The 24,790-nt window shown below is 31.5% G+C and overlaps 2 protein-coding genes across 14 annotated transcripts; both read left to right on the top strand.

The window, feature by feature from the left end:
* The first annotated feature begins 2,482 nt into the window (after positions 1-2,482).
* On the top strand, positions 2,483-8,011 carry LOC112715399 (putative ABC1 protein At2g40090). Its single transcript, XM_025767162.3, has 11 exons — positions 2,483-2,747; positions 3,180-3,334; positions 3,468-3,593; positions 3,717-3,812; positions 3,947-4,047; positions 4,285-4,321; positions 5,212-5,430; positions 5,626-5,737; positions 6,482-6,753; positions 7,156-7,269; positions 7,449-8,011. Exons 1-11 carry the CDS (start codon positions 2,570-2,572, stop codon positions 7,665-7,667), a joined length of 1,629 nt encoding a protein of 542 aa, XP_025622947.1. The 5' UTR covers positions 2,483-2,569; the 3' UTR covers positions 7,668-8,011.
* A 10,259-nt stretch (positions 8,012-18,270) lies between these two features.
* On the top strand, positions 18,271-22,429 carry LOC112715398 (formin-like protein 21b). Of its 13 annotated transcripts, none has more exons than XM_072204717.1 (10): positions 18,358-18,574; positions 19,018-19,182; positions 19,257-19,401; positions 19,660-19,758; positions 19,904-19,945; positions 20,551-20,631; positions 20,821-20,900; positions 21,272-21,343; positions 21,787-21,862; positions 22,128-22,429. In XM_072204717.1, the coding sequence occupies exons 2-7, from the start codon at positions 19,172-19,174 to the stop codon at positions 20,872-20,874; spliced, it is 432 nt and encodes a 143-aa protein (XP_072060818.1). In that variant the 5' UTR covers positions 18,358-18,574; positions 19,018-19,171; the 3' UTR covers positions 20,875-20,900; positions 21,272-21,343; positions 21,787-21,862; positions 22,128-22,429. The 13 variants fall into 13 exon arrangements, with proteins under 13 accessions (XP_072060819.1, XP_072060818.1, XP_072060816.1 ...); XM_072204715.1 differs by having other exon boundaries at positions 20,551-20,746; XM_025767155.3 differs by having other exon boundaries at positions 18,377-18,574; positions 19,660-19,809.
* The last annotated feature ends 2,361 nt before the right edge of the window (positions 22,430-24,790 follow it).

Genomic DNA, 24,790 nt, shown 5'->3' with positions numbered 1-24,790 from the left:
TCTTTCAATTCTACTGGAATATAGTGGGAGAAGACGTGTTCTGAATTGTGAGGAGTTTCTTTGCTGGAAGTAGAATTTTGAAAAGGTTTAACCACACCAATATCTGTCTAGTGCCAAAGGTCCCAGATGCGAGTGATATGACTCAAATAAGGTCCATCATTTTGTCCTCTGTTATCTATAGAATCATTTTGAAGGTAGGGTCTACAGACTCCAAGAGTGTATGAACAAGGTAATTAGCTATACTCAAAGTGCATTCTTAAAAGATAGACTTATTTCTGATAATATTCTTATAGCACACGAATATATGCACTACCTTAAATAAAATAAGCGAAGCTTGGAAGACGAAATAACACTCAAACTTGATATGAGTAAAACCTATGATAGAGTGAAATGGCATTTTCTATGGTTTATTATGGAGAAGTTAGGCTTTGAATCGAGATTCATTGACTGGATTTGTGACTTGTTGTCAACCATTTTTTACTCTGTTGTGAAAGGTCAACCTTATGATTTTTTAAAACCAAATAAAGGCATATGTCAATGTGACCCTCTATCCCCCCTTTTTTTATTATATGAAGAAGGATTTTCCTTCTTACTACACAAAGCAGAACAAAATACTCTCATTCAGGGAATTCAAATAAATAGAAGATGCTCAACTATAAATCACTTACTATTCGCTGATGATTCTATTCTATTTGGTAAAGTCTCGGAAAATAGTTGTGCCTCTATTCTAGAATGACTGGAATCTTATGAGAGTTTCAGTGGGCAAAGAGTTAATCTTAGTAAATCGGCCATATTCTTCAATAATAACATTCCAGAGTTGATTAGAACCTCCTTAACAGCACAGCTGAATATTCCTCACATAGGTGCACAAGATAAATATTTGGGTCTATCTTTTTTTATCAACCGCTCTAAAAAAATCACATTTAACTCAATCAAAGATAAGGTTCTTAAAAGAACACAAGGATGAAAAAGGTGCTTATTATCTAATGGAGGAAGACATGTATTACTTCGAGCAGTTGGTGAAGCCATACCAATATATACATTGTCATGTTTTAAACTTACGGATAACTTGCTAAATAAAATTCATAGTATTCTAACTCAGTTCTGGTGGGGGTAGCAAAGTTTTGAAAGACCAATGGTGTGAATTAGTTGAGATAAGATGACTAAGCCTAAGAAAGAAAGCGGGCTTGGTTTTAAAGATCTCAGGACTCAAAACCTGGTTCTTTTTGGTAAACAGTGCTGAAAAAAAATCGTGTATCAACCTAACTTTTTTCTTTCTAGAATACTTAAAGGTGAATACTTCAGATTTAATTTTATACTTATAGCAGAAGTAAGAATCTTATCTTCTTGGAGTTGGCAAAATATTCTTGAAGGGAGGCGAGTTGTAGAGAAAGACATTAGTTGAAAAGTAAGTTCTGGTGACATTCAAATCTTATCCAAACCATGACTCCCTCCTTCTTACTCCTTCATTTTTTCACCATCTGTGGTACTACTATCAGATAGTTACCATCTGTTATAGGTGAAAGACCTGTTTTTGTCAAATAAATTGTGGAACCAAGTATTAATCTCAAATTTTTTTCCTCCAAAAATTGCTAAGTGAATCCTCTCCATAACCCCAAGAGAAGGTGAAAACATAATTCAATGGATAATGAACAGAGGAAAAACATATGATGTTGTATTTGGGTACAATATTTCTTACCAATTTTACCTTAACTCCATTGAATTTTATCCAAACTTCATGTAACAGATGTCAATTTGGAGTCATTTATAGAAGCTGAAAATTCCTCACAAAATTTTGCTCTTTGCGTGAAAAATCCTCCATGGTAAGCTTCTTGTTCTGCTTCTCATCCACCAGCAGTTCCATCCAATTCGACAACTTGTCCAATTTGCAAGTCAACTCTAGAATCACTCATGCACTGTCTATTTTTCTGCGGAGACGCTAATCTAGTATGGAAGAAAAGCCCTTTAACTTACCCCATTCAATTCTAAATCATAGATGTTCCCTGTTCTTCGATTGGTAGAGGGATTCGGTGTTATAAACTGAACTTCAAGGAACAAGCCCGAAAAGAGCTCAACTGATTTTGATTATAACTTGAAATATTTGGAAGGAGAAATGTCGGCGAGTCTTCAAGCATGTCCAAAATCTCTGGAAAAAGTGCTAGCAACATCGCTTAAGTCACCAAGAGCTATCTATTTTACCTTATGTATAGTACCCTAAAATTTTTTTGCTATCTACTTTTTTATGTTATTTTTTTCTTACAATTTTACCTGTTTACTAATATTTGAAAATCTTTCTTTTCTATTTTTTCTTATCCTAAATTTTAGATATTGTATTTATTTTTCTATTGTATAAAATACTGCTATTATCTTAAAAAAAAAAAGTGTTCTATATAAATGAGTGATTTGGTAACTAATTTTTTACATATCTAACATAGTTGTTTAAAAAATATTTCACAAATAAATAATTAAAAGATATCTTCTTTTGGTGTATTCATTTTATATATTATTTTTGCCACGAGAAGAGAACCTATTGTGACCAAAGTCACAACGACCAAACACGACCCTAAAGATGGGCTCATTATGGCGCGCAGGAAAGAAGCTCTCTCTTGTTGCCTCCGCCGCTGCCGGCGGCACCGCGGCAGCGCTCATTGCCACCTCTGACGACCCCGCAACAGCTCTCAGGCTCTGCGCCACCGTTCCCCACCGCCTCCTCCGCGACGCCGTCACTGCCGCCAACATTGCGTTCGGTAAATAAACTGTAGATCTAACAGAAACTTCATGGTTCCCGAAGTTTCTGCAAATTCAAAAATTCTTATCAGTTTTATCGATTATTTATTTATTTGTTTGTTTATTTATTTGTTTTTGGCTTCAAAGCTCAATCCTACTTCTTTTACCTTATTGAATTCTGTAAATTTGGATGCTAGTTTTGAGTTTGGGTTTCTGTTGCTAAAAGTTTGTTTGGGGTTAAAGTGATTGACAATGTTGCACATCAATTTGTATTGTCTTTACCTTATTTGAATTAATAGTTCAAATTTGAATTAAGGTTTTGAGTTGTGAATTATGAATTTATGATGTTTCTACGCGTGTTTTCACATTGGTTTATCCACAGACATTATTTTTTGAGTGAGAATGAAGCTTGGAATAATGAAATGTGTTTTGCTGTGTCGTTGTTTTGTTAGATTATGAATATTCGCTGCGTGGATTGCGGGAGGGAAGCATTGAGAGGGAGATGGTCAAGCATGAAGTTCACCTCCGGTCAGCAGAGAAACTTCGAGACTTGTGTTTTAAGAATGGTGGGATTTATATAAAGCTTGGGCAGCATCTTGGGCAGTTGGTATACTTCCTTTGCCTCTCCTTTTTGAATAGAAAAAAATATATGGTGATAACTGACTTTACCAATTGCAATCGTCCTCAGTGATGCAAAGGGAATACTCTGTTTGTTCTTTTATATGTTTATTTATGAACAGGAGTACTTGGTTCCTCAAGAGTATGTTATAACATTGAGGGAATCTATGCTAAATAGATGTCCAGTTTCTTCATATGAGCAAATATGTGAAGTATTCAAGAGGGAGCTTGGAGACACACCGGAAAATGTATAAATATTTTTGTTTGATTCATTTGTCCTTTATGTGTGTTATTTTTCTCCAGTCATGGTTGCAACTTTTCTCTTGAAATTACTATTGTGGTGGATGAGTTTTGCTTTTTTAATTGTGTAGATATTTGCTGAGTTTGACCCAATTCCAATAGCAAGTGCTTCCCTTGCACAAGTCCATGTAGCCCACACACATGATGGCCAAAAAGTTGCTGTGAAGGTTAAAAATAATGCTAATATTTCTTGATCGTCCATTATTGAATATTTTGAATCATCTTTCTTCTGCATGAACATGTGTGTTAGTGTTTTTGCTGGGAATATTTCTTCATTTAAAATTTATCTGTTGTTATTCAGGTTCAGCATGCTCACATGACTGAGACTGCAGCTGCAGATCATGCCACAGTGGAATTGGTTGTGAACACTCTGCATAGGTTTTTTCCCAGTTTTGATTATAGGTAAGTAGGGCTATAATACTATTGGCTAGGGAATTTACAGATGTCATGACTAGGAGACATTTGGAAGTCATCCAAGTCTGAACAACCACAACTGATGGATTGTATCTATTTTTTCGAAACAGCCTGATTGCCCTAAAATTTAAACTGAGTTGTCTCTTTAGTAAGAAATATTGATCATCAGTTACTAGTTGCTTTGAATTCATGATTTATCAAACATTTGTTCATATCTGTCTGCAGGTGGTTGATTGATGAGATTAATGACAGTTTACCCAAGGTAAGTTGATTGTAACTTGAAAGCAATGCCTATGCCTAAAATATATCCATGCTTATTTGGGTGCTCTGCCTTCAATTTACAAAGATGGCATTAATATTGTATCTATACATATATATTATTTCCTATTAATTCAATTTTGGGTGAAGAAGTTGGAATTTGGCATGCAGTTAAGAGGTTGACCAAAAATGATCATGGGAACCTTAAATAAATTTTAAAATGTGGTCACACCATCATTCTATATTTCTGTTAGTAAATATCGAAAAGAATATACTTTTTATGGTTGCTATCTCTTGCAATACATATACGGTAAAATAATTGACTATGTAGTTTTTTCTTGAACTATTGTGCTTTGAGTGTTAATCCTCCAACATATTTCATACCACAAATAGATAAGTTTTATATTATGATCAAGTTTTCATGTGACCGTGGTGGTTTATCTTCATCCTTGGATTCTGTTAGTTAAATTGAGCTCTGTTTATTTGGTTCCATTGCTCATTGAGATACAATATTGATCTCTTTTTATATTGATGTTTTACAATGTTTACTTTGACAAAATAATCAATTATATTTGAATATTTGACAATCGTTTGCGATATACAAAATTTTTACTTATTTAATTTCATGTTAGCCTGGTTTCGTCATATGGCTGCAACATATATGATGCTAACGTGACATTTAGCCTGGTTTCGTCATATGGCTGCAACATATATGATGCTAACGTGACATACATTTGTTTTAGTCATGAGTTTTTCCTGATATATGTAAGATTTGGCGTATCATGTGTTCTTATTTATCATTTTTTCGTTCTGCATTCTTTTCTTTGCAATCCCCTTTTGCTGGAAGTTTTGGCCCTTTTTTTATATTTAGTTTCTTAATATTATTGGTGGCAGGAATTAGATTTTTTGGTCGAGGCAAAGAATAGTGAGAAGTGTGTGGAAAACTTCCGGAAGTTGTCTCCTCATGTTGCAAATTATGTATATGCTCCAAAAGTATATTGGAATCTAAGTACCTCAAAGCTTCTAACAATGGAATTCATGGATGGTGCTCATATAAATGATATCAAGACCATTCGAAAACTTGGAATCCATCCACATGAACTTTCAAAATTGGTTGGTTCATTTTTTTTACTTCACTTTATCCATGGTTAAATTTTTGGTTAATTGTATCCTGTTTTTTTTTTTTTCGTAACACATTATCATTTTGTTATTATAACTTGAGTTTGGGCAAGTGAAAGATGAGTTTTTGATTCCATATATAGTCCATAAACAAAATAGTTTAGTATAATGTGATCATTACTTTTTCAGGTAAGTCAGACTTTTGCGGAAATGATGTTCAAGCATGGGTTTGTGCACTGCGATCCACATTCTGCAAATTTATTGGTTCGTCCAATGCCTTCTGGGAAACGTAATATTCTGGGTGAGGTTTCCTTGCCTTGAGAAACTTAAACACTTTCTGTGATGTTATTAGCCTTCTTAGGCTTATTTTTGGGTCTCATCGACCATTCATGCAAGAAAGATTTTCTGTGTTTCTGCCGAATTGTGTTTGTATTCACAGTTAGTTGGGGGAGTTAGTTAATAATAAATAAAGGGTAAACAGGATTAATTAGTGACATTGATCATTTTGAGCCTTATTTCTTGGAGAGATTGTGAAGCTCCAGCTCTTCCACTTTACTTGTATTTCCCCCAATATCCGGGTTCCTACCACATTGCTAGGTATTTCACAATGACATTCCTATTCTGCATTTCTAGTTTTGTACTTGATACTTGAGAACATGAGACACATGAATTCATATGTGACATTATAAATCAAAGGTGATCTTTAAGATATTTATTTTTTTTCATTTCTATTACATGGTTGATGTAGTTTTTCAGTTTCTTGGTTGACAAAAATATTTACCGATTATGATGAGTATTTCTGATTTTGTAAAATAATAAAAATGGCTTTCACTTTCAAAACACCATATTAATTTTCTTTTTCTTTTTTTACCCTTTCCCATTAGAATACTAATTTTTGCTGGCTCCTTTAAATTTGATTAACTTTATTCCATTGACGTTTGTCTACTTGTAGCTCTGTTTGTTTTTTAGAATAACTGCATTGTTGATATCTGTTGACTCTCATTTACTTTGTTTACTTTATATTAATTTCTTTTCTTATGTATAGGCTGGAGAAAACCTCAGTTGATTCTTTTAGATCATGGACTTTACAAAGAACTTGACTTCGATACAAGAACTAATTATGCTTCACTGTGGAAGGCTTTGGTATTTTCTGATGTTAGTGCAATCAAGGAATATAGTGCAAAATTGGGTGCTGGAGAGGATTTGTATGTACTTTTTGCCGGAGTTCTGACTATGAGACCATGGAAAAGAGTTGTTGACCAATCACTGGATCATTTAGTTTTTAACGGAACAGAGAGTGAAATTTCAGAACTGCAGGTGAAATATTGTTTGATTGAAATTCTTTCTCCATGATTTTGCTTTGTTAGACATAGGTTCATGTTATTCTGGATTATAATGATTGTACTACAGTTTCTGCGTTTAACATTGTCAACAATTCTCATCTTCATGCTGATTTCTTACCAAAAGGACTATAGTTCTTGATTCTTTTCATGTATCCTGCACTGAGGTTTCATAGCAATGTTCATGACAACTATAATGCTGTTCACTTTCTATTAAGCATAAAATTTAGCCTGTTTTAACTAGATATAAAGATGTTCTCCATGGTTGATTTTCCTTTCTTAGCATGGTGAATAGCATTTCTTTAATGTACAATTCCTTGTATTTGTGCCTCCTAAATGGAAAACAAGAACTGAAATGATCTCTAAATTATTTTTGCAGATGTACGCTTCTGAATATTTCCACCAAATCTCAGAGCTTCTAAGGAGATTACCGCGTGTGATTCTTCTAATGCTGAAGACAAATGACTGTCTACGAGCAGTCAACAATTCTCTGGTACAAATCATTCCATGTTTTTCCGCGATCATCTTGTGTTAGATTGATGAATGCTCTTAAAATAAATGTAGCTTGTATCCAATAGTGCAATAGCCAACTAAGTGTCATAATTTGAGAATGTGTTCCATATGTTTGGTGCTGTTTATACTAATATGTTTTCTTTTTTGCTTCTTGACCAGCTGCAAGGATCTTCTCTGGACACATTTTTCATTATTGGAAAGATTTCTTCCGAGGCTGTCATCGATGTGAAGATGTCGCAAAGTAAGTCCCTTTTAAGTTGGTTGAATGTCAGATTGGAAAAGATTTTGCTGGAAGTACGACTTTGGGGAATTCAGATAGTCTTGTGGATTTACCAAATAAGAAAGGCGCTATCTTGGTCTGACCAAGGATTAGTATAAAATTATTCATAAGCTACTAAACTACTTTTGTACTACTATAAACATTTTACAAATAATAAGCTCTTATACAAGTTATAGTGCATTCTTTGTCTCCGTGGTCAAAATCTCCTGCCCAATTTGCAGATTTTGTTTGAGCACGGATTGATGAATTGATTTATAGGTTGTGAGAGATAGGAAAGGAGCAACTAAAGCCTTTTTTTTAAAGGCTTTATTCATGTATTCAGTGTGTTGTAAAATGCCCATTAATATGGGAAAAGTACAGTGAGAGATATATAGAATACTTTTCTACATTAATTTTATTTTGAATGGCTGAAGCCTGAAAGTGGGTAACTTGATAGTTGATACATGTTGCTTGTGCTGGTTTCTTTTATTAGATATTGCGAGCAAATGACCATTAATTTCATTTTGGTAATATGAGGTATTCTTTAACAGATACTAGATTCTTGTGTTTTTCTATGAATCTGAATGTATTACAAGTTGAAGTTTGTTTTAACTTTAAAGACAGTGTTATAGAATTAGAGACCTGTGTTTTAGTTATGTATGACATGAATTAATACATGACAAATGCATATTTTAGACAACATCTCATTAATTTTACAGGATCTATTTAGTCAAATAAAGCAAATACATATAGTTATTTATGCTATCTGATTAATCATTCATCGATACTTTTATAAAATATAATAAATTAAATTAGTTCAAACTGGTTTGTCATTCTTAACAACAAATAATGCTCATAAACAACGATTTTCAGATTACATCAATCCTATATTTTCATCACTAAATATAAATTACAAACTAAACAAAACACAACCACAAATGTTATAGTTACAAGCAATACTAATACGAAACGTAATTCAGATAAGATGGAAAATTAAAAAGGGGACTTCTCTACCTCAATTTGAATTTCTGATGCAACAGTTAAAGAAATCATTCTACCTCATCTATTCACACCTAAGTTTCTTAAAAAAACTCAGAAATTTTCATTCATCAAAATTAAGGAAAAAAGTGGCTACCAAATTTTAGAGAGTTTTTATACCTCTAACCCTAACTCATAAGTTCACTAGAATAAAAAAATGGGCTAAATCATAATTGGGCCTAAACAAACAAAATAGCAAAAATAAAATAAATATAAAATAAATTCTAAGTGATGTCTTTTCTTTTTAATTCATCTTAACTAATGAGAGTCTTCAATGCATCTTGTAAATAGTAAGACGTTTGACTTTTGATAATTGTTAATCATTGTCTTGTCCAATTCTTGATACATCTCTTGAACAAATGATTTAACCATATTTGCAAATCTTCTTTTATTCTCTTAGTTCTTGCTCGTATAATTGGACCAATTGGCATATGACAGCTCTCAGTTTGTCCTATAGGGCTCGTATCATTCCCTTCCTCCTGAAAAAGATTCGTCCTCGAATCTACATCCAAATCAAAAGGAGATAGGTCAGAGACATTAAAAGTAGCTAATACATTATACTCACCTAGAAGGTCAATCTTGTAAGCATTGTTATTGATCCTTTCGAGCACCTGAAATGGACCATCACCCCCAAAATCTAACTTGGATTTTTTTAGTAGGAAACCTCTCCTTTCTCAAATGAACCCATACCCAGTCACCAGGTTTAAAGACAAGTTGTCTTCGACCTTTATTCACCCGTTGGGCTGTCAACTTATTTTTCTTTTCAAGCAACTCACGTGCTCTCAAGTGCATTGCTGTAACCTTGTTAGCTTCACCTTCTGCATCCGAATTAACAAGATCACTCAAAGGCACAGGTAATAAGTCCAATTAAAGGATTAAAATCATACACAAATTCAAAAAGAGAAAAACCAGTAGAAGAATGAATAGTTCTATTATAAGCAAACTCAATAAAAGGTAAACAATCTTTCCAAATTTTCAAATTCTTACCAACAACAGCACGTAATAAGGTCTCTAATGTTCTATTTACTACTTTAGTTTGACCATCAATTTGAGAATGACAAGTAATAGAGTAAAGAAAACATTAGTGGCTAACATTTTATAAATGGCATAAACAATAGTCCATTACTCGAGTCACATTTGATGAGAATTGTTCAAAGCAAAAGGCGCAGTCCAGTAGTCCACCACTCCAGTATGTTGTTTCATAACTCTTAAAAACGACCGCCACATGCTTCCACTAAATGATGAGAATCATATGAGCAACCACTGAACCTACAAATCTCCAACATGTACCAACCAAAAAGCAAGCAATACCTTACATGGAGTCATCCAATTTTCGAATAATTGTGTATTTAGATAACAGTTTATAAATGAAAATTTGCATGAAATTAATTTTGCAAACTTGATTTTGATCAAAAGTAAATATTATTTAGATTACACTACTTAAAATTAGTTTTAAATAAAAAATTATTAAAATAGGCATCAACTTAAATAAATTTTTATATTATCCTATCATTTTAATTTTGATATTTAAATCGATCTTATTAATTAATTTTATAATAAAATTAATAATTACTTAACAAAATAAAAATAACATATAAAAATTAACAAAATATATTTTTATATCAAAAACAAAAATAATATATGAAGAATATATCAAAATATACTTTATTAAATTATATTACTTATAATTTTTTTAATACTCTCAGTACTCTTTTATTTAATACTGGTTTAAATTATAAAATTTTAATGATTCATGTCTTTATTATTAGTTATAATTAGTTTTTTTATTTATTTTGTTTTTTTTTTAATGAGATCAATAATTTATATTATAAATTCATAAGAAAAAAATAAATTCAATCTTAAAAGAAACTAAAAGGAATTTCCACCCTCTACCAGAAAGAGAAAGAGAGAGAATAAACCTTCCAATAAGGCTCCCATTATCGAGAAAATATAGGATTATCGCCCAAGCGGACAATCCTAAGGCTGAAACTAATTAATCATTAAGAATTCATGTTTGCATGATGATTACTTTGAAACACCATGAAAGACATTCAAATTTTGCTCTACAATGCACGTCCCTAATTTACAACACATGACGCAATAGTATAAGAATTACTAGAGTTCAATACAAGACAATGTTTCACCTAAATTTCGAACCCGCATCTACAACAACCTCAAAAAAATGGACCCACGGTTTGGCAAATCCAAACATGCTTCATTCAACAGCCTCACAGTGACGAATAGATGACCTGCACTTCATCCCCCACAAGCGGTTTGATCACCGAATGCCTAACCTCGTTGAACCCATTTACAAGAAGTTTGAGACTGGCTGTTAATAGTTCCTGCTCCCTATAAAATCAGAAAAGACAAGACAATGCTACTCAATCAAAATAACAATGCAGAATTTTGAATGGTACATCACACAAAATAACAGACTTAAATGACTCACGCGTTAAGAAACCAAAGTCTCAGAAACAAACCAATCAGTCACTAACCTCATCATCTGGTTGTTCGTTCCTCGCGGTACAATTCCTACGGTCATGCCCAAGCCCATTGCACATTCTAACAAGCAATGAAACACCGTATCATGATAAGTTTCACAATGTGGGCACAACGCTGAAGCAGATATTGCCTAGTTAAAACATACGAAGATTGTGAAGAGGACATATTCAAGACATAGTCATATAATAACTTTAACTTTTCTGAAAGCTTAGAACGCCATGACCAATACCAATTGGCATTTTCATCCCAGCAAATTCCTCTTTTCAAGATCCAAATATAACCATCCTTAGTAGTGTAGTTTTTTAGAAGTTGTTGTATCCCATCACCAAGCCGAAGTGGCCCCAATAATAGGCTATGTTTGGTTTATGTATGGGTTGAGATAGAGACACAAAGACATAGACATTAAAGATATAGATACAATGAGACACAAAATTTTCACTTTGTTTGGTAGTTATGGACTAGATAGAACAATAAATTACAATTGTCAATATTATCCCTATAAAAAAAACCACCACTTCCCCTTCTTCTCTGCAATCATCACCACGAGTTAATACTCAAATTGGCCCCTAAAATTTGACCTCCAACTCAATTTAGCCCTTAAGATTTTAATTGACTCTAATTGTACCCTGAAATTTTGACCTGTGCCTCAATTTGGCCCTTACGTCATTTTTCGTCACCGAAAAACTGACTTGGAAATTTTGGTTGACACCTGTCACTCTCAAAACGACGTCATTTTACTCTTGGCGCTGAAAATATTTAGAAACGATGTCGTTTGACATGAGAAAGGGGTTAAATGAAAACCCAAACATTAACCACTTCAAAAGTGAGATTCCAATTGACCCTTCTCCTTCCTCCTCCTTCCCTCGTATACGTTCCCCTAGAGAAGTACCATGGGTATCGCTGTAACGGAAGTTTGAAGCTTTTCTTTCTTGTTCCCCCCTCGGGTTGTGAAGATTAATTACCTGGGAGTTACCATCTCTTCAGAAACAAGTTAGTAAAAAAATCGTTGCTCTCAACATATCATGCTTTATTTTTTTCAAAATGTTGGTTGTGGGTTGTTGTTCATTTTTTTCACTCTACTTCATTAGTGAAACTCTGGGTGAATGTGGTTGATTATGGTTGAATGATGATAGAGATCTTGTATGTTAGGGTTTAATTTTTTTGCATGTATTTGGTTGTGATCAATTGAATCTTTCAATTCTTTATCCGTTTGAGCAATCATTGATTCTTCATATTCCATTTTAAAATGACAATTTTATTCCTTTATATCACATTTTAATTTAATTGTTGATTGAATAATTTCTTGTAAAAATAAAGTATTTCACAACAATTTTAGTAAAGACTAATAACTAACAAGTGCTAGAACACTCAAGTATTTCTTACCGTAGACAGACACAAATTAAATATTGAGCCATTCTAAGGTTTTCATTTAGTGTTTATACTGCATGCATTGATTTAGAGATCGAACATGAATAATTTCCTTGTTTATGTTTTCTTTATTTTTCTTTATTTCTTCCTATTCTTTTTATTTCAAGTACAAGAATGAAACCTCTGCCATATTGTGAAATCTATTATAAACGGGATTTTTTAATATTTGTCCATTATTTTTCGGTTGAAATTACATATATTTATTTATTGGAGCAACCATTGTTAGAACAATTGTATTATTCCTTCATCAATTTAAAAGAAAAATTTTATTCTTTCATGTTTTTCTAATAGTATAACTGTACAAAATGAAAATAAATTAAATTTTTATAATTTATTCTAGTTTATCACCAAATAAAATATAAAAGACTACTTTTTATATTTTTGTTTTTTAATATCTTATTCTCAATATTTTATTTTATTATATTTTCAGAACCAAATACAATCTTGAAGACAATTTTAAAATTCTTAAAGACCAAGCTATATAGGGGAGTACATGGCCCGGCCTGACCCGGGTCTAGGGTCGGGTAAGGGTCTCAAAAATAGATTCGGTCATTATTTCGGGTCGGGTCCGGGCCATAATTCGGGTTACCTGAACTTGGCCCAGTGGTCCGGTCATCATACACAATTAATATTTGTGTTATTTGTGATGGATGATGGCTATTGTTATGTGGAATTTAAATATTGTAAACTTTAATATTTTGTGTTATTAGTCATTATAAGATTATAAGTTAATGTTTTATTTTTAAAATGCATAAGACTTTAGACTAATGCATAATATTGTGTTATTTGTATTGATTTAAATATTTGGTGTTATTAGACAATATTAGTATTGATTATGGTTATACTTTAATTTTAGAGAAGGGTTGATTCTTGTTATATTTTTTAAGTAAATTTTACTATGTGAATTGTGAAATAATGGTTGGAGATTAGGTGATTTTTACATGCTAAAGACCCAAATTTCACCCGATTTTTACCTGGTTTTCACCCGATCCAAAAATGCGTAGGTTTCATTGAGTCTAGGATCAGGTTAGAATCTAAAAATTAGGTCCGGTCTATATTTTGGATCGGATCTAGGTTAAGCCAAACCCGATATGGCCTGGCTATGTACACTCCTAAAGCTATAACATTAGAAATAAAATTGTAACAAATTTAGTGACTCCTTCGTTATTTACATGTAAAAAAGTGAAAATATATTTAAAAGATTAGAAATAAAATTATAATAAATTAAACATCTAAGATCTAACATATTTTTTAAAAGAGTAATTACCCAAATTAATCCCAAGGATTTTAAAATCGGACATTTTAGTTCTCAAGAAAAATTAATACATAGATCAATTCCCAAGGTTTTACTCCGCCAGACAAATTAGTCCCCAGTTTATTTTCTGGCAAAGTAATTACCCAGATCAGTCCCTAAAGATTTTAAAAATGGACATTTTAGTCCCCAAGAAAAATTAATGTATAAATCAATTTCCAATGTTTCTCTCTATTAGATACAACAGTCATCCATCCAAAAATAAAATAAAATTATTATTATTATTATTATTATTATTATTATTATTATTATTATTATTATTATTATTATTATTATTATTAAATGTCCAATAATACTGTACTATATTTTTTTTGCATTTTTTGGACAAAAATAATAATAAATTTATTCATTAGATTCTTATACATACATACATACATACATACATATAGTCACTCAATAATAATAATAACAATAATAATAATAATAATAAAATTATTAGAGACGAGATTATTCTACAAGAAATTCAAAATTAAAATCATTTGATATTTTTGTATTATATATATATATATATATATATATATATATATATATATATATATATATATATATATATATATATAGTCACTCAATAATAATAATAACAATAATAATAATAATAATAATAAAATTATTAGAGACGAGATTATTCTACAAGAAATTCAAAATTAAAACCATTTGATATTTTTGTATTTAATATAATTAAAAGATGTGCTATGTAAAAAATATGTTTGTATTAAAAAATATGTATTAAAAGAAAATATTTTAATTTGGATTTATATTAAACACATGTTTTTTTTTAATACAAACATATTTTTTAAAATAGTACATCTTTTGATTATATTAAATATAAAAATATCAAATGGTTTTAACCTTGAATTTCTTGTAAAATATTTTCTAATAATTTTATTATTATTATTATTGTTGTTGTTGAGTGACTATTAGACTATATATATATATATATATATATATATATATATATATATATATATATATATATATATATATATATATACTAGCGTGATAACCCGTGCAATGCACGGGCTTTATGTAATCTAAAATCCTTTAAAAGAAAAAATACTAAGAATATATTTAAAATGTATTCCATAAAGATAGATATGTTGTATTAAATTTGGATAATAACCAAATTGTCACTACAATAATATAAAACAACAAAATACAATAATTACTCAATATGTCAATGAACAGTATAACATGCTTTGTAAAATAATAAAATATAATAAAAATTATTAGACACTAAAAAAACAGAAACAAAAAAAGTCCAACAAAGATGTAGTTTTCTATTTTTCATAATCTTAAAAACATAGATTGTGAAGATACCTATTGATAGCAAAACAAAATATTTACAACATATATAAATTTGTTCATTAAATAAAAAATAAAATATGTCCAAAACAACTTAACATATAATTCAAAATATCTATCAAATAGAGTTATACATAGGAGGCCTAACGTCGTTGAATCGACAACTCTATCTGGCGGTTAGCTATCGAGCCAAGTTTCAAAGTAATGATGGCCCCCTCCTTTAAATTGTATACTCTACAGCATTCATTCCATCCGATCCCAAACTTCTATTCTCCACCTCTTCCTCCACTTTTCAGTAAGTGAAAAAAGAACCCATTCTTCTCTACATTGGAATCTGGACCAGTGATCGTCCAAATCGAACCATCTCCAGATAGTTTAAGATACACAGCAAATTTCGAAGCCAAATACTGCAACGAATAATTCATAGTTAAGATAAACATAATATTTTCATACACAATGAATAACAGATTTAGGAAGAACATTTAATAAGCTTGCAAGAAAAAAAAAAAGAAATCACTCTTTTGAGATCAAGTTACCAATCTAGATTACCCCAGATCCGAAGCTATGATGATCTTTTCATAAGAAACCTCTGTAGCGTATCTAATTCAAGATAATATGAATATGTTAGTCACCACACTAAAAAATAGCAAGCTATCCCATGATATTAAAATCCAAAACACAAGGAAAAAAGTTACATCTAGCATTACCTAGGATTAGACAATTCATTTGTCACGTTACTTTGTTCATTGACCTCCAATGATAAACTGCTTCCACTAGACAAATCTATCGGATTATGCGAATTATCCCCTACTAGTGTCCCATCTTGATCATTGTTTTCATCACCATCTGATGAAAACTTATCATCAGATGGTTCAGACCCAGATAGAACCATCACATCAGCTGATGAGTCCTCATCAATCCTGGTATACTTTATGTGAAACACTCTTGATACATTATCAAGTGTCTATGGGTCCATTAGCTCAGGAACATAGCAGTCAGAATCAAGGTGAACTTGGATGGGTTGGTTGTCCTTATTCCACAATGAAATAAAAAAATTCCAAAACTGAACCTAAATTGAACAGATGCCCCTTTATCGATAAGATAGAAAGTTCTAATCTATTCAAATAAGCAGTCAGTTATGAGCAACTGATCATTCTTTCTTATCATCTCCAGCACTAAATAATTATCTAGCTCGTCAATGACATAGAACATTGGCCATAATCCTTCCCCATGAGTTGAAACAAAAGTTGAGGGAAGAGCTCTCTCACCCTATATTCAAATTTCTTCCCAAAGTTAATTCATGTGTAACAAAACATGCTAAAGATACTTCACATAATTTTACCTAATTATTTAGCAAAGAAAGGTATTTTAAATCTACCATTATTATCAACTGAGCAACACAAGAGAACAATAATCACGTAAATAAACTGACATTATAATGAGTATGACAAAAATAGGTAACTAAGTAACTAACACATATGAGTCTTTTTGAATGTCCAAGAAAAAATACTAAAGTTTTGAACAAACAATGAAAAAGAAATTGTTGTTATCTTGATGGATTCTGAAACCAAATCATGTACATGAACTTCTAATATAAATTAAAAACAAACCATTCGAAGTTAAAGATTTAACGCACCTCTTTAATCGGTTAACATGCATGATATAATATTCCATAATATATTTCGTTACCTGGTTACTGAAAAGGCAAAATCTAAAAATCAGTTCTTTTCCGTTGGGCCAATATTGTAACAGCACCTCCCTTGTTACTTGGCTGAAGTTTATTGTCTCGATCTGTCAAAACCTGAAGATAAAGAAGTATCCGCCGAGTCACCGAGGGAGACTGGTCTGTCAGACGGATTGGAAGCACTGGGAGCCACCACAGATGAGGACAACTTGGTATCCTGTAGGAGAATATGGGGTTTTGAGTATGGAAAAGTTCGGTGGTAGACTTTGCGGGTTGAGCGAGGTGAGACGATACAGAGAGAGACGAAGGAGGTTTAGTAAGTATGTTGTTGTCGCATTTCTTTCTTCTTCTTTTTTTCACTGGGGGAAAGGTGGAGAGAGTGGGTCGTGACCTTTGGCTTTTTACTTTTTGTTGGTGATTACTGTTGATCTTCTTAAACCTAGGAAAAAATTAAAGAAACACAAAATAAAAGATAATTAAATTTTTTTCAAAAAAAATTACACTGGACCATTATGAAGAATTAATTACTAGTGATCGTAAAGATTTTTAATATTTGAATTGTTAAGAAGCAGTTATTTTTTTTAGTATTTATGACAATTAAAAAGAAGAGCTAAATCTTGAAAAAAACATATCATGAATTATTTTCGTTATTTATTTCTGAGGTTTTTATATTAATAAATTTTATGTATCCTAAAATTTAAGTAATGTTCACATTTTTTTCAATTGTTTTTTTTATTGTTAATGCACATAAACATGACGAAAAATCACAAAAAGGTAAAAAAACAATAAATAACTAAATTATTGATAAAAATTTTACGTGAAACAAAAATCATTAAAATACAAATTATGAAAATTAGATAAGAAAATAATTACAGATATATTTATTTTTTTATAAAATATTTGCTCCTTCTTAAATGTGATACATGTTAAAACAAAAAGTTGATTATTCTTAAGAAATTTGGTACTAAAAGTCTTTTTAATAGGACTTAATTAATGATATTGGGTTCAAGTAATAAAAAGCTGACCTTTTCTATTCTCAATTTCTACTCTCTTTTTAATTAGATATTTTTTTTATATAATCTTATAGTAGAATAACAATAAGACATTTTTATAAAATTTTAATTAACTCAAAGAAAATTAGAACCAACTAATATTCAGCATAATTATAGTTTTAAAAATTAATATTTACTTTTTAATGATTCAAATGAAATTTATAGACCAGAATAAAAAATATTTTACTTAAAAATTATGACTAAAATCACCAACAATCAAACCTTTCTTCTCTTTTGAACAGATATTCTTGTGTTCAAGTGAAACTTTTCTAAAAAACTCAAACATGTCTCAACCTTGAACCAATACCAAACGGCTCTGTAAGAATATATGATACATGTTAAAAAAATTTATTATTTTTACTAATTTTGGTATTAAAAGTCTTTTTAATAAGACTTAATTAATAATCTTGAGTTCGAGTAATAAAAAACTGACCTTTTCTATTGTCAACTCCTCCTCTCTTTTTAATTAGATATTGTTTTGATATAATCTTGAGTGGAATAAGATTAACAGATTTTTATAAAAATTTAATCAACTCAAACATAATTAGAACCAACTAATATTCATCATTGCGTGCGCTGACCGTCGCCTCAGCATCGCCATCTCGTGCACTCACCGTCGCCGCTCAGCATCATCATCGCGTGTGCTCACTGTCGCTTCTCAGCGTCGTCGTCGTCGCTCAGCATCGTCATCGCCGCTCACCTGAGAAGGTATGTATCGATTTTCAGTTTGTTCTATGAAATTTGGGAGGTTTTAGGTTCCAATTTAGGGTTTTTAATTAGAGATTTTACTGGATGAATGGTTTTAGCTTCCTGGTAGCCGAGAAGCAATCGCAGACCACCTACAATAATTCTCAATCTCATTCTCTTTGTTGCTCGTCATCTCACTTTTTATCTCATTCGCTCTCTCTTTGTCTCACCCTCTATCTCACTTGTTCTCTGTGTATGGATTTTTCTTCTGTGAATTTTTGAAGATTTTGGGGGTTCTATTTTTTAGGCTTTCTAATTTTATGAGTTTCTACTTCTTGCTTCGTTAGGGTTTTCTTTTTTGTTTGAGAAGATTATTGGCCTCAAGTGTGCGAATTGTCGCCTCTTCAAACAGAGTTTATTATTTCTAACACCATTTGTGGTTTGTGTGTGCTATGAATTTGCAGAACTAATGCAGATAGAAGCCAGAAGATTGGGAATTACTGATCAATGGTTCTTTAAGCTCTTCCTTCTCATCATTGATATTGGATCCGTGCAACCTGTGTCAGGCGCTGAATCTGTTCCAGGAAGGCAAAATCAGTGGAAAGGATACAAAGACTAATGAGACTAAGGTTCGTTCACATCTAGTGGTTCAAAGAATAATCTAGGATTATTGGTTACATACTTGTATTCATTGATTTGGTAGGATGATGCGGGAGAAGATGGTACTGGTGCAAAGAATGATACAAGGAGCAATGCCCAAGCAGCTGAAAAAAGTGAGGGACAGAAATTATTTGCACAATACAGAAATTATGCTCACTAAGGTTAAGATGCCACTTCCTGATATGATGGTAAGCTGAAAATTGGCGTGAATAAGTTTTTTGATCATTCAGGATAGAAGATTTTATAATGAAAATATCATTCTTATGCATGTTGCTTTCTAGTAAATATTAGTGTTTTTTATTTACATAGAAGATGCTTATTGAAATTTGATTGACTTGTATATGTGCCTAAGGCCACCGATAATAGCTCTTGCCAGCAAATCTGAAATATCCACCTCGAACAATGTGGTTAAGTATTATCTAACATGTTAAAATGGATATTCTCAGGCTGCTGTGCTGGCTATGGATGAATCAGTATTAGATGTGGATCAGGTGAAAAATCTCATTAAGTTTTGTCCTACCAAAGAAGAGATGGAACTCTTGAAGGTAAAGATTAACAAACTTATCATACTTAATTCCTACATCTTGTTTTGTCAGGTAAGGTTTCTCATTTGGCGTCTGCTGTTACGGAAACATATCTTTTACTCTGGTTTGTTTGCTTTTCTAATTTTGATTCCCCTTGTTTATGAAGGGATACACTGGTGACAAAGAGAATTTGGAAAAATGTGAACAGGTGTGCACTAATTTGTTATAGCCATATCATTATTTATGATAGCTAATTTAGTATAAATCTAAGTACTCAGAATTATATAGGATATTGTTTGTAGGCTCCATAACTAGGATCCGTCTACCAGCATTTGATTTCTTAGACCCTTTACTTACTTTAAAATCTGATAGGGAGTTGGGAGGAATGGTGGAGAAATGAAGTAGAGAAGAGAGGAAACTTATTTTAAGGGAAAAAAAAGAAAAAACAATTGTTGGCATGGAAACTGGAAATTGCAAAATTTTGGGTATAAATAATTAGCTGCAGAGGTTAAAGAACTGAATGCGGCAAGGCTTTGATTTTGGAAGTGAATCTAACATATGATAATGATCAATAAAATTGTGCAAGAAGTCTATTTTCTTGGAAGGCAGCTCATATGAATTCAAGGTCTATATCACATATAGTTACAGATTTGTTGTTGCCTGCTTGCTTCTAGAAAGAAAGAAGCAATTTATTACATGTCCCCACTTTTTCTTTAGATGTTGGTTATAAAACAATTCTTTTGGCCTTTCCTAATGCAATATCATACTATGTATCTATAATCATATCCTTGTATATATTTGGTCATGTTTCAGTATTTTTTAGAGCTGATGAAGGTGCCACGAGTAGAGTCAAAGTTAAGAGTATTCTCTTTCAAGATTCAATTTCTGTCTCATGTATGGTGGTGCTTGCTATATTTTTCTTTATGTTTGATTCAGTTATGCTTTTTTCTTTTTGCACGTTATAGAATTTAAGAAGAGTTTAAAAACTGTGAACTCTGCTTGTGAAGAGGTACATTGTGCATGAAACTAACAAACTGTGTTATTGGTATTTCTTTGACCTCATGCATTTTCTCTTGGGAATAGGTCCGAAAGTCTATCAAGCTGAAGATCATGAAGAAAATTATTTTTTTTGGGTAATACATTAAATCAAGGAACAGCTAGGGGTATGTACTTTTTTCCTTTAAATGTTAATGTCCTTATCATTCTCTAGGACATCGTTCTAGCTCTCTCAATTTTCTATGTTTGGATAATCACAGGCCCTTCTTAATTTTTCAGAAGTTAAAATTTAATTTGATTCTGTTAGATCTTGTCTAACGTAAACTTACAGTTTATGGATTACTATTTATTTATTTAATTTATGCAAGATCCACAATTGAATTCAAGTAGGATAGTCTTTTAAAGCTTACTGACACTCGTGCTTCTAACAATACGATGACACTGATGCACTATCTTTGCAAGGTATAATAACAATTGCACTAAAGAAATATATCATTTGATTACTTACCTTTTTTCCGTTTTGCTATTTTGGTTCTAGGTTCTAGCTGATAGGTCGCCTGGACTGCTTGACTTCCACTTAGACCTTGTAAGCCTGGAAGCTACGACTAAGGTGATGATTTATGCTTGGTTGAAAAAAAAAATTATTCAACTGCTAATTGCTAGTTTGGTTGGTTTATTGGTTCTGTTTCACTTTGTTCCCCTGTAAAACTGAGCACATATCTCCTCCTCTGACTTCTTGCAATGATATGTGTGTCACATGAATTAAGAGTTAACTCACACTTTAGAAGTATGCTATTACTGATCAATGCTATTACATGAATTAAAAAAATAATAATTATTTAAAAGTTTCAAAACATTATCATCTGTGTGTTATATTTCATTGAGTATAAAAGTTAACTCTCCCTCTTGTTCATAATATGATATGTTCATAACATGATAATAATATATTAAAATTTTAGTTTTTAAGTGCTAGTCCTAATCATGTTCTATATGTTGCTGTTGCATGTAGTAGTAGTAGTTGGAGGAGTAATAATTCAAAATTGGCTTGTGTAGGAGAGTTCAACTTTTCAAATGTGGAGAATAGGGAAACTTTGTGGCAACAGTTCTGATTTTGGCATTGTGGTGGGAGGTAGGGGATTTTTGTCTAGTTACTAGGGTGATGATTTTTTAAATTATAGCTCTTTATCTTATGGTTTATAGCTTATGCTTTTTTGATCTTTGAATTCTAATTTTGGATTTGTGAAACACTATTATGCATTGGTGAAACTTGTACACGGTATAGAAAGGATTAATGATATCAGTCATTGATAGTTTTGAGTCTGGTTTTTTAATTTTTATAATCGCGAATGTTATTATAAATATTTTTCTAATTACTTTTCTATATAATTATGCAGGATAATATTGAGGATGATGATAATGAAGATTAAGTTGATTATTATTGTGGTTTATTGGCTAAGATAGAGTAGTGTTGGGAATGGATACATGTATAGTTGACTAATGACTTCTATTAGAAGATACTTATGTAGGATATAATATTTTAGTTTTTTTATAGAGTATTAGTAGTAAATTCTAAGGGATATCATAGTTATTTTGATATGGCTATGTTTATTTTAATATGAGATGTATGAATATTTAAAATTAACATTATTTTAGTACTTTTGGATCATTATTATAAATATATTTTAGTTACAGATAATTTTTATTATCTAAAAAAATTATTTAGTATAATTATGTATTTATTTTTATTTTATAATATTTAACTCATTTAATTAAAAATGCAGAATTATTATATATATAAAATAAAAAAATAATAAGGGATTTAAGGCTACACTTATATAAAGTAGCTATAGTATATAAAAAAAAGAGGGACCTAAGGCTACACTTATAAAAAGTAGCCATGGAATATAATGTGGCTACGCTTGACAAGTGATGAATAGTGTTGAAAAGCGTAGCCTATTCTAATAAAAATAGAAGTTGAAAAGCGTAGCCTTTGGTCCTGCACAGCATCACTTGAAAAGCGTAGCCTATTCCCAAACGCCAAAAGCGTAGCCTTTGGTGCAGAAAAGCGTAGCCTTTGAGAATAGACAACGGCCGAATAGGAATCACCCCAAAAAGCGTAGCCGTAGCCCAAAAAGCGTAGCCGTAGTCTAAGACATCATTTTTTTTTCACTTTTGGCTACACTTTTCAAGTGTACCTGAATGGGTGTTTTTTATATATACCAAACAAAGGACATGTCTATATATAATAATCATGCTTTATTCAAAAACAAAGAGAAACATACTCAAACAGAGAACATTAAGTATACAAAACAGAACAATAAGTTTCATAAACATCACAACTCGAGTAATCAGTTCATATTACATATCAAAATAGATCTATTCACAACATACTTTACCAAGTTTCCAACTACTTAACACAACTAACCAAAGTTCTGACAATTCTTTACAAACTTGGAATTATATTATAGATATCTATATATATATTGTAATCAAGCTGATGATTAGCCACTACACTCATCTATCCTTTCAACAGTCTTGACAGTATTTTCACATTGTCCAAAGGCACTCCGAAGCTCTTCCCTAATAGTGAGAGGCTGATGATTTCCAAATGAATTGGAACCTTGTGAGGACGAAATTCTTGCATAAAAATCATGGTTAATCGTCTGCAAATAACACAGCAAAATATAAGAACAACAAATGCAGAAGCCAATAAAAAAAGAAAAAATGACATGAGAAAAAATCAGATATCATCAAACTTTGAAGACTAATAAAACAAATATTAAACAATTAAGAAAAAAACTTAAATGAAACATATGTATTACTGTTCACATAGTTTACTAACAGATAAAGAAAGAAAGTCCATTAGGTAAAGAAATACCCAACAATTCTGGTTGAGAATAGAAATCGGTGAAACCTGATCCACTGGAGGACTTGAACTCGACGAACATTGAATGCTTGCATTGGACTGAAACTCAACTGGATTCTTAATTTGAAAGGAAAATGAGGAACAAAGGGATCCAGATGAAATTTCTAAATGGAACAACAGAGGAATAACATCAGTAACTCTTAACACATGACACATGAAAAACACAAAACAATATAGCCAATTTAGATTAACTTGATAAAAAACAAACTGGACTAACTCAACATCAAATTTACATAATAATGTTATCACCTGCTGTTGATTATCATGGGTGGAGTCCTCCAAAAACTTCACAATATCAATATCATCACATATTGCCCGAATAACATGAAGAGATGTATTCAATTCATATCCAACGGGTCTAGGATCCACTATGAAGACAATTTTCTTGTTCATCAACTGAGAAATCATGCTATTCGGAACAGTATAATCATCCTTTGACTAAGGAAAAAAAAGAAAAAGAAAAGGTACATAGCAGAATTCACATACTTGAACCATAAATACTAAACTGAACAAAAGGACAATTAAATTAAATTAAATTAAAACCAAAATGATTACTTGGGAGGAATTTCTTTTGTCTATCAAAAAGTCTGAACAACTCTTTTTGAGTATTTGCATCACCTCATCATCCTCAAGTATGAAAATATTGCTGCCATTTGAATGGGAAACAATAATTTTGATCCGATACATAAATAATGTAAAGAAAAGAAAAATATACACTGAGAAACATGTGGAGAAGATGCAATAAAGCAAAAAAAACCCCTAAACCAACAACTCCGAGAGATAAAATAGATACCTTCTTATGGCATCAACACACTCAACTCTACACAGATAACAATAAAATACATTCCCAACATGAGAAACAGGTGCATTACACAAACATCAGTAGTACCACCACTTCTGATGTTTCAGCACATCAATAATCTCATCGATCAAAAAACAAATCTAATCCTGTAGACAAACAGTAATTGGTATATTATGATACATGTTTTATCATACCACACATGTTGAAACACAGTTCAGATGGTTGAAAATACAAACATAAATACTAACATTTCTTGATGCAAAAGAATATATTTTAGCACAAAGAATGTCAGCAAGCATCTCTTTAATGCTATGCAGTTGTATTCGAAC

This window comes from Arachis hypogaea, chromosome 10 (assembly GCF_003086295.3).
Source record: "Arachis hypogaea cultivar Tifrunner chromosome 10, arahy.Tifrunner.gnm2.J5K5, whole genome shotgun sequence".
Taxonomy (NCBI): Eukaryota; Viridiplantae; Streptophyta; class Magnoliopsida; order Fabales; family Fabaceae; genus Arachis; species Arachis hypogaea.
This window is presented reverse-complemented; position numbering and strand designations above follow the sequence as displayed.

Coding starts and splice junctions, on each gene's coding strand:
- LOC112715399 (XM_025767162.3), top strand. CDS start 2,570: ATGGGCTCATTATGGCGCGCAGGAAAGAAGCTCTCTCTTGTTGCCTCC. Junction 3,335..3,467: donor GGCAGCATCTTGGGCAGTTG/GTATACTTCCTT, acceptor ATTTATGAACAG/GAGTACTTGGTTCCTCAAGA. Junction 3,594..3,716: donor TTGGAGACACACCGGAAAAT/GTATAAATATTT, acceptor TTAATTGTGTAG/ATATTTGCTGAGTTTGACCC.
- LOC112715398 (XM_072204714.1), top strand. Junction 19,402..19,659: donor TGCCACTTCCTGATATGATG/GTAAGCTGAAAA, acceptor GGATATTCTCAG/GCTGCTGTGCTGGCTATGGA. Junction 19,810..19,903: donor CCTACATCTTGTTTTGTCAG/GTAAGGTTTCTC, acceptor TTGTTTATGAAG/GGATACACTGGTGACAAAGA.